General features: G+C 40.1%; 1 protein-coding gene across 1 annotated transcript in view; it reads right to left on the bottom strand.

The window, feature by feature from the left end:
- Positions 1-1,205: 1,205 nt before the first annotated feature.
- The window catches only part of LOC103806931 (intestinal mucin-like protein), a gene marked incomplete at both ends in the record, with an annotated part of 26,807 nt that continues 17,224 nt past the window's right edge, over positions 1,206-10,788 (bottom strand). Inside the window, 3 exons of the mRNA XM_009079642.1 lie at positions 1,206-1,293; positions 2,628-2,742; positions 4,189-4,314. Of these exons, the coding sequence (XP_009077890.1) occupies positions 1,206-1,293; positions 2,628-2,742; positions 4,189-4,314 (329 nt within the window). The remainder of the gene's footprint in view (positions 1,294-2,627; positions 2,743-4,188; positions 4,315-10,788) is intronic.

The raw sequence follows: 10,788 nt of genomic DNA, 5'->3' as shown, positions 1-10,788 counted from the left end.
CCCTTAACTACATGCATGCCTGAGAGAATGATTTCCACAAAAGCATTGCTTTCAGGTGCTTTACTACTGTTTTTGGAAAGAGGTCTTTAAAGCCCTGAGCTCTTGGAGCCATGTGATTTGGCAAGGATCTCAATTGACATTAAAGAATATATAGCACAAAATTTCAAGAACAGCTACTCTATGCAGAAATGGGATTTTTCCTCCTGATAAGAGGAAAGAGTCTGAAGGTGATGACAAACTTTGGACCTCTACTTGCAGTGGATCTTAGCCTGGACAGGTATACTGAATTCTGCCTGCTCAGCCCAGAGAGAAGGATGTATTTGGAGCAGCAAGGAAGGATGGGGGAGGCCACATGGTTCCCAGGTGTGTGAACCTGTTATTTGTGGAACCAGATGCATACATGAAGAGCCTGATTTTCTTAAAGAAATGCTCCTCAGTAGAAAACTATTCCCTCAGAAAAATGTGAGACATCTTTAGGTTTTAGCTATTGCCCTTGTGAAGTAAAGGGCAGAAACAAGATTAAAATGCATTCAAAACTTGTTATAACTCTGAAAATGACCCCCAAATCTATTACTACAAATGGTACTTTAAATCAAATCTCAGGATTTTTTTCTCAATATGTGAGGTAGATGACAATATTTTTCTGGTGACTTTAGAAGCCCTGGTATTACATGAAGGGATATCATAGCTTTGGCTTCAGTCCTGTAGCTAATATCCCAGAATGCAGGTTTCTTTCCACTCATACAGCCTGCTGCAGGATTGTAGCCTCAGCTGTTTGCAGTATCTGAAGATGTCAGTGGATGGCACCACGGTTTCTTCAAAGATGCTCAGTGAAATCAAATATCTATGATTCTTTCATTTCTTTATAGAGACAAAAAATGTCATATGTAGAATGATTAAAATGGAAGGACAGAAAATGCATTCTTGTATTTCCTTAAAGGATGTTATTATCAGTGGGAAACCTGGCAATGTTGCCACTTGATAGCCAAGAAATTAATTTGAGTCAAAGAGGTTTTAAACTCTTGCAAGTCTGAAAAGAGCAGAGAAGCCCAAATCATCCCAGAACCTCTTCAAATATGTTTAGTGTTCATGTATTTCAGTCTGTCGGGAAATCTGAAAACCTGCTTAGAAAAAACAGATAAGAAGCTTCACATCATTTATTAAGAGGTCTGTTCTGAGTGGAATATGCTGTATTTATGACTTACCATCCAAAATCAAATCATTCTTCTCACTGCCATCATAGTTCCCACACAGACCACATATTTTCTCTTTGTATGTTTCTTCCAGGTCCAACTACAAAAGAGTGAATGCAAATTTTAAGGTTTTACCCCACATGAGCAGCACATGTTACACAGTGATTCATAACAGAACAGCAAAGTAGCAGAAATGCTCTTTCCCAATCGTAGCAGTCTCCTTTTCTGTTACAAACCTGTCATAAAACTTACCCACAGACAAGTTGAATTCAAATGGGAAGATAATTCTCTAGTAATTGTCATTCCTACCTACTAAAGGGCTAATGGATGCATGCTCAATACTGGACTAATCCTTGGACCAGTGTCTCCCAGTATAGAGACACTGGTATATAGATATTTAATACTTCTTACATGGTACCTGGATAGGTCAGATGCTCTGATGCTGGATGCTGCAAAGAAGCATCTTCTGGTTAGATTTTAGCCATATCTAAGGGGTTTTCTAGTCCATAGGGTAAATGGAAAACTTTATAGCACTTCTGGGGTTAGTCAGCCCAGCATCACTTGTTTTGCCCATACTTAGGGGCATTAAAGAGCCAGGTTATCACACTATGGTTTTGCTAGAAAAAAACTTGCACCTAATCACTCCTACATATTCAGAGGATAGTACTGGCATTACTCAGGTCCACTAAAAAAAGATGGTGCTTTTCTTACAGGTGTGTCAGCCTAAAATTTTGCCTACTCTTCAGTAGTGTACAGATACTGCCTTTAATACTTCAGGTATTAATTGGTATAGGGGAAGGGGGAAGCAAATGCTTTGATCAATCAGAATTTCAGTATCTCTTGTTTTCTGATACATTTTCTCTCTATTCACCTTTTACCCTCTCTCTGTCAAAAAGCATGACACACAACTTCCATTTAGTTAATCTCAGACCTGATAGTGAAGGATAGGTGTTCACACACAAAAGTGTAAAGACCCTGTTGTAGAAGAGGATATTGCAGGGTAGATGTTTAGAGGAGAATTTCACATAGTATGACTTTGAAATGAGAGAAGCCAAGATCTGAACTGGTCACACAGATTAGATTCCCACACAAGATGCACATGAGAGAGAGGGAAACTGGCAAGTCAGAGCTGGAGTGACTAACTGTATTGCTGCCAGTGCCCTATAGAGCATGGAAGTAACTACAGAGGTGTTATATCCTGGGTTAACAGTGGTACCTTTTGTCACATAAAATTAGCTGGAAATGGATGGGTTGTGACTGCATGCCCCTGTCCCATGAAACTACTAGCTAGTTTGGTGTTTCCCTGTTAGTTTATGGATACAGTGATACCTCCCTCCCACAATTTCTTGTATCAACACATTGCCTGCATCCAGCTCTGCTTTTCATCATTGATAAGGTTCACCAGGAGAAAAACAACTAACTGGTTATTCATACTAGGAGAGTGTCAGCCCAGTTCCACTTGAGTGTCAGGCCCAGCTTGGAAGTGACTTGGAAGTAAGTGCAGGTATCCTCAATCAGGATGCTCTTCAAGCTGAAGGGCATGGGGATCCTGGAAATTGGAGGGAACAAAACATTGTATTGAAAAAAAAAAGACTGATGAAATCCTCACAGAGATATAGAAAGAAAAACTACAGACAAAAGGAACTAAATAAGGCATGGGAACACTCTTCTCAAGGTCAGCTTTCATCCACACAATGCATTAAATTTAGGTATGATCACCTTGTCCACTGTGACCTTTTACCAACCTTAATCCAATGTGTCTTGGTCATTTGTCAATACTATATTAGCCACTTGACTCATACCAATGAAGTTCTGCTTGTTTACATATTCTAAGATCTAACTCTAAAATTTATGAGGAGCAAGATGTTAATATTGAGAAACTGGTCCTCCACATGAGGAGGTTATAATCATCCCTCCAGGATTTCCTTGAGATTAGGCATTCACAGACAAGTGAAAAGAGTTCTGTTCTGTTGCTCACATACCGACACAACTCAGAGCTATAATACTTTTTCATCTTGCCATGACAATTACCATTCATTTTCCCAGAGCCTAAAAAACTTAGAAATACAGAAAGTGGCTAAAAAATAGGAGATTTCTTGCCCCTTTGATTTAGGAGATACATATGAGCTTTGGTACTATAATTACAACTGTGTGATGCTATTCTATATTTGGTTGTTTCTAGAAGGCTGTCAAGAGAAGACAGCCCATATGCTCACAATTTTCTCTCCAACAAGATTGTGAGGGTTTTTCTCAGATCAAAAACTGCCTTGGCCCTTCATAATTATATGCTAGGAGCAGGACTCTGCACTTCTCATGGGGACTGCCCTTAAAATTGTGCCTGACTTTCAGCTATTGTTGCATATGACATTTTACTTATGGAGCATTTTTACCCTTCTGTTTGCAGTTTGCTTTCTGCTTCATTTTGGACTGGAATTAAAGGTGTGGATTTTGACTCCTGAAAACTCTGTCTTTTGTATAAGAAGATCCCAGGACAAGTTGATGCAAAGCTGCACAATTGTCTAGACTAATCTGTCTGGAAACAGAAAACTACCTGAAAGGACTATTTGTTCCTGAACAGCAACATATAACTGTAGGTATAGTACCACAGAATTAATGTTTTGAGAAAAAAACCTGCAAAGCTTCTACAAAATCTAAACTTTCAATAAAGTGTTAGGGTTTATGTACTTTTCTCCATCCGTCCCTCCCAAATCTCATCAACATTAAGGAAACCTACACCTATTTTTGTAACATACACATTGCCTTTTGCTTAACTTGCTCATGTGGATCCCTGGGAGGTGTAGTTTACATACTTGTTGTCTCTTCCACCACTATGGGGTGGAATCTTTGCAGTACTCTGTTCAAAGAGCTATGAACATGTCATACACAGCCACATGCACCTCTGAAGAACAGGATCACTTTCTAGACAGACCACCTGTTGCTAACACATAGCAATAAAACTGCTGCTCAAAAACCCAACAGTACAGTCTTTACTCACTTGTTCCCATTCACTGTGATGCCTGTCTCCTTCACCTCCAAGATCACTCCATCAATGGTGACAGTGAAGTAGACCAGGAAGCTGTTCTTGTCACTGCGCCTGATCTGAATGTTGAAGTCCTGGTAGCTGTCATTGCAGTGTGAAGCGAAGACATATGTGCAGGTTCCAGGAAAAGTAAACTTAACATGGTCAAATGTATGAAAGTGGAAATTGCCCCAGGTGGCACATTCACTCCTACTGACAGTGGAGACCTGGACTAAAGAAAAAGTCATAGGAGGGGAGCTTAGAAATCACCCCATATGAGGTGCTTTGCCTTTTTTTGGTTGAAAATTATTAAAGAAAAGATTTTCAAAGGCAAAGAAGTGATAATTCCTGGAAGATACTAGCTTGTGGGAAGGAATTTCATCCCACTTAACTTTTGAAGTCCATACCAGAGATACCTCCAATGTGAGCAAATTAGCTCAGGCTGCTTTGAAGTTAACAGTGAGAAGCAGAAGAGGTTCAGCTTCACTACCTTATATATCTACCTAACAAGAAAAGGCTCAAAACTGCATGCATCTTTCCATTGTCCATTATGGTTGTGTCTATATTTATGTTGTAAATACATTTACACTGTTGATATTTACAGTGAAGTGAGGGGAATCCCAACCTGGATGCCTAAATCTCTTTTCTACTTTTGAAATCCTGTGTTTTAACAACGGTCCAAAGTCTTGTATTGAGTCCCTTCCAGAAGATATCACAGGTGGCATGACTCTTCAGCAAAATGACAGCCACTCATCTCAGTGGTTGAGGTTGCTACCAGCTTCAGCAGTCAGCTCAGAGCTACTTGTTTTTTTATCTCAGCCAAAATTCATGTTTGGATGTCTAGGTTGTACCTCTGGCAAAGGTATAGATGGATATGTAGTCTAAATGCATATAAGACATCACTTCAGAAAGTAATTTCCTACCTTCTAATCTTCTATGATTGATTCTATGATTCACTGATCTTCACAAAGACAATATGAACAACCTTTAATTAAATTATATATGCTTGCTACAAAATGCTTTTAGCATTTTTTCTAGGCAGCTCTGAAAGAACAAAAATAAAAACTGGCCAATAAAAATGGGTAAATTTCTCATTGTTGTTTATATAGCACATTTAGGGAAATCAACATGGCAACATCCATTTCAAATGAAAAATAGGCATTAATTTACTCAGTGAACTCTAAAATATTGTTAAGTATTCCTACCTAAGGATCAGCTGGGGAACACTGAAAAATTCAGATCTTGATGTTAGAAATATGCAACACAAACTCAAGTGCCAGGAAGTCCTTACAGAAACAGCTTTTTAAAGGGACTATAATTTGCCACAGATGGTTGCAGCACTAAAGTGGAGAAAAGTAGTTTAGCACTTTTCCACACAATAATGAGGGAAAATGAGGAAGTCTGGTTATTCTTAGAAGTGGATTTGCCAGAATTACTAAGACAGCAGTAACTGACACATCAATTGCTTGTGTATTAAGCAATTGGAAAAAGTGCAAGACATTCAAAATCAAACCAGGAGGTAACAGTGCAGCAGACAACAAAATATGTGATTGCTCCTAATGCAGCATTTTATAGTGGTCAATCAAGCCTAGCTGTACATACTTCTTCCATAAAGAATATATGTGAGATGTTTTGAAAAGGGTGTCACCATTTTTTTGTGCTGAAAACTGCATCCAGAGGGTGTCCTCTTTAAGATGAGTCACTAAGGACAAAACAAAAGGTTGCAAAACTACCTAGTAGTAAAAGAAAAATAGGAAAATATTTAGATGGTTGACAATAAGGATGAAAATGTACAATATAAAACAGTATCTTGCATGTCTATAGCTCACATGAATATGTTATGCATGTAATTTGTCACTTACGGAGAGCAATATGAAAGCAAATCATCTGAGAATTAGATTTTTTTCTTACCTATCTGAACTGGTTCTTTGCCCTTGCAACAACTCCAAATTAGGCAGAAGATCCAAAATGATCTCCCCTTTTTTATTTCCATCTTGCCATGAAGCGGTAACTTGAAAATCCTTTCAGGGAAGTGTTTTTTCTTGGCTTATAGGCAGATTTTTATAGTCCAGGAGTTTGGCATGAGAACAAAACATTGATGGCAGGGTCCCTGAAAGGTGGAGCCTTATTAAGTTTTCTTTCACTGGTTCATGGCTAGCACTGAGCAACCTCCTCTCTTTCAGACAAGAAAATATCCAGTTCTGTCTTGCTTTATTGGGAGAGTCCTTCTCTTATTTTCTTTCTTGAATATAGTTCCCCTCATCCCATTCCTACAGTGCTGTTGTTTCTTTGGCAAAAAATAGTTTTTCTTTTTCATAGTATCTGATCAGTTACCTCTCTCAGAGCTTTTCTCTGGCTTGCACATCAGCACAGTCCCCCAGCTCAAGAAAACGTTTGTTGCCTCTGCTAGCTTGATGGTGACTTCTAAATGTTAGGGCAAAAAGTGTTGTAAGGTCAGGCATAATGTATGGTTTATTTAGAGCAAAAGCTTTTGGCAAGGATAGTAGTGTCCTTTAAGAAGTCCATCCAAAATATCTTACAAACTAAGGCCAGAGATTTACTGCTTCAGAAGAACAGGAGTAACATCAGTCCACAAAGTGCAAAATTCTCACCTCTACTGCACAAATGAGATTTAATCACACCAGTCAGTCATGAAAATTTATCTTACTCTTTATGCACACAGAGGTGGTGGTTTCTCCCACCAGCATAAGGGAGCAATGCCCAACTCCCATCAGTTCATTCCTTCACCTCCTAAATTACACTGCTGCAACAGGATCCCTTGGTGCTACCGAAGTACTTTAATATCCTATCACATACCCATAAAAAATCCAGCAGGCTTGGTCATGAATGCTACAGTCCAGTGTAGGACATCCTGTCACAGATGTTTGACATTTTGGGGTCTCTTCTAGAAATTTGCTCACTTTGTTGACACAAGCTGACCTAGCATTTCTTCACCATGGAGCAACTGCTCCTGACAGACAGAAGTCTCTCACCTACTTCCAGTAAATCAAACACAGGTAACAGACATTGCCACACTTCCAGCTGATCCATGCCCCTTCAGAAATACACTAATGCCAGAGTGATTGCCAGTAGTAAGTGGGCACAAATCAGTTCAAGGTGGACATTGGTTTCACCCTTGTTGAAAGGCCTCAGGTTGGGCCTGTCCATGTGCCCACTGGGAAATAATATATGCCCTTTTACCTGGTTGACAGACAGTAAGCTGGTCCTTGAGAACAGTGTCTTGCCCACTGATTTACCAAGCTTTCTGGTATTGGCAAAGTGTCCCAAAGTTGGCCACTGCTTCTTTCAGCTGCTCTCCCTACACAGTTGCAAAGTGGCTTACAGAATTGCAGGTGCAAGCTTCTGCCAGATGAAGATTTGCTGCTGCTGTGTCTGTAAAGAAAATTTTGCACTAGCAGGGCAAGAGCATTGTGCAGTACATGAAACATGAGTTCATGTTACCCCTTTGCCACTGTCCATGTCCCATTAATTCCATTGTCAGCTGCACTTGAGGCAGGGCAGTACTGGAAGGTAAATTCTGTTCTTGAAGCCCTGCCATTCTGGCTGGAATACAGAATCATCAGACTTTACAGCACTGGCAATGAAAGTAATGGACTCCTGCTGCTTTTCCTTTGAATCACAACACATCTTCCCTGCTGATCTCCACCAAAATAGGTACAAAGTAAACCAGGAGAATATCTAGCAGATAAACCAAACCATGAGAATATGACATTGTAAATATGAGGATGGTTTGAAATCAAATACAGTGCAGTAGTGACACTAAAATTCAGCAGATTCTCATGGTTACTTTCAAATTGGATTTTGTTCAGGCCACAGAACAGGGCTAATGGCAGGTGTGGGGAAGGGCTATGAAGCCCAGAAGAAAAAGCAGACCAGTCTGTGGTCAGTAGACCACAGACACAGACCAAGAGAGTTTAGTTGAGAATAAAGATGGAAAGATGAAAGCTCTCATTTTTCCAAAATCAAAGCTAGTGTCAAAGTCCAAATGCAGAAATCTGCTGAGATAAAGTCCATGCATATTCATCACAGTCCTCTTCCTTTCCCATTCCCACCCAGGCAATTAACTCACCCATTTCATTCATTTTGATATGAAAGCAGAAAGAATAATTAGCAGAAAGAAGAATTAGGCTCCAGGAGTATGATCCCTGATAAGGGAAAACAATCCCTTTTTTTCTCACTGAGTAGCACAAAAGCAGCAGGAACCACATATGAACTACTTGCCAAAGGTACCCTTCAGGTTGGAGTAGTCCTTTGATGACAAAGACATACTGACGTTGACCACTGCAACTCCCAACCCTTTGTCTGCTACACATGGGGTGGTTCAAGTGCATGCCAGGATGGGCAGGAGGCATGAGCTAAGGCATGATTTCCCCCTGTAAGCCCCACTTAGCACTTAGGAGCCCAGGAAGAACATGAATAACACATGTTAAAATTGTGTTCAAGGAACAGACAGAATAAAACAAATAATTCACCGAACCAACATTTAATGGCTCCACTTTTGCTCTACTCAGCAGAGAAAGTAGTATCAGTCATCTGGGATCCTCCCCTGAGAAAAACCACAAGATCACATCTCCTACTACTCAGAGAAACAGGAAACCCCATCCTCTTCCTCTGGACCTAGCCATTTTCTTACCTCTGCTTGTTTCCTCTGTCATTTTTGCCATTCCTTTGCCATTTCTTGGGAGTACAGCTCCTGTCAGTGACTAACCAGAGCTGCTACAGCTGGCTTCTCCACAGGCACTGTGGGCTACACTCCTTTGAGATCACTGGATGCTTCAATCCCCTGCAATGATTTCAGGGTTACTGACAGAGGAATGATATTTGCATTCAAATGAAGTTTTTATATTCAAGTGTGGCAACACTGAGGTTTTCAGAAGGAATACATGGACGTTTTTCAGAAGGAAATTCAGGCTGTCAGGGAGCTTATCAACTATGGTGATCACTTACAACTGAATTGTTGCTTTTACCGGCATGCAAGGTACAACTATTTCCCTTGCAGTGACATACTGGGATTAATAACTCTTCCCTTTATTGGACCCTGAGGCATAAGAGGCCTTCCCTCTGCTTCAGCTGTATTAGGAAAAAGAACAATTCCTCTTGGCCCTTTTACAGCCCATTTCATGGATCATTTGCCATTAAAGGGTATGTGATTTTAGTAAATACAATAGGTAAATATTAACTCAGCTTCTTTATCACCACTGACTCACTGAAGATAAACCTTCATGAAGCTAATGTAATACACCAGTGACTCATATCTCTTATTTTTTGCTACAAACTTGGTACAGAGGCACTCAAATAGGAGGCATTAATCAAATAGCATGGGTTAATGCCCTTCATAGCCAGCACTGTACTGAAGTCTGGCAGTTGCATTTGTATCATATCCTTCTGTCAGAAGGTGATTCCATATGTACTGTAAAGCATTAAGGCTATCCTGGGTCAGACCAAGCTTGGAAATCCTCTGATATTCCAGTTCATTTCAGGCAAAGCTAGTACTGCTTCTTAAAATGAGTATCCACTATAAAATGGTGGAAAAGGAGGGAATGGATCTCTGTCATTAATTGTCCATTAAAATACATCAAGAATGCCTTCAGTATTTTAATTCTAATAGGAGATGGTTGGAAGTTTTCTTACATTTTATCTTAGAGTGAAAACTCTCTAAACTCTCATCTTGCTGTAGGCCTCCTTAACTTTTCATGAGCTAATCAAGGGCATTAGTTGTTCCTGTTTGCAATGTAGGACTTCACCTGCTCTTTTCTGTTTCTTTTTAAGAAGATGTAGATCTCTCAAAATCCACATACAAGGAGTAATGACACGGCTGGTTGGTCTTCATGCACCCAGGTCTCTTTGACCTATTGGCACTTCCTCACGTAAGAAAGACTCCCTGCATAGAAAGCCAGCTCATCAGGAGGCTGGGCCCTTGAGATTTTTCTCCTTGAAAATTTTTTCTTTAAACAACCTTCCTGGTGAAAAGTATGGAGGAGCAGATCAAAGAGAATCCACAGCACCACGTGGAGAAGCATGTGAACTTTCTGCTTTAATATTTAGAGCCTTATGAGGTTTCAGCTAGAGCAGATTCCTTCTCTTTTTGAAAAAGCAATTTCTTATTTCATGGATGCCAAGATAATTCAAAAGAGGCCACTGCATACTTAATACTGAAATCTCTATAACCCTGATATCTTCATGGATGCCAAGATAATTCAAAAGAAGCCACTGCATACTTCATACTGAAATCTCTATAACCCTGATATTATATGTGAAATTACACCCCCAGTAACCATGTCCACCATGACTGAAAGTTACTGCAAGCCAAAAAAGGAGACCAAGTCTCAGGAGAGACCATATCACCCTCTGCAACTCCCTGACAGGAGGTTGGAGTCAGGTGGGGGTTGGTCTCTTCTCCCAGGCAACCAGCAGTAGGACAAGAGGGCACAGACTCAAGCTCTGCCAGGGGAGGTTTAGGTTAGATATTAGGAAGAAATTTTTTATGGAGATAGTGATCAGACATTGGAATGTGCTGCCCAGGGAGGTGGTGGATTCACCATCCCTGGAGGTTTT

The sequence above is a fragment of the Acanthisitta chloris genome, unplaced genomic scaffold, assembly GCF_000695815.1.
Source record: "Acanthisitta chloris isolate BGI_N310 unplaced genomic scaffold, ASM69581v1 scaffold2758, whole genome shotgun sequence".
Lineage (NCBI taxonomy): Eukaryota > Metazoa > Chordata > Aves > Passeriformes > Acanthisittidae > Acanthisitta > Acanthisitta chloris.
Note: the sequence above shows the minus strand (reverse complement) of the source record. Positions and strands in the feature narration are given on the sequence as shown.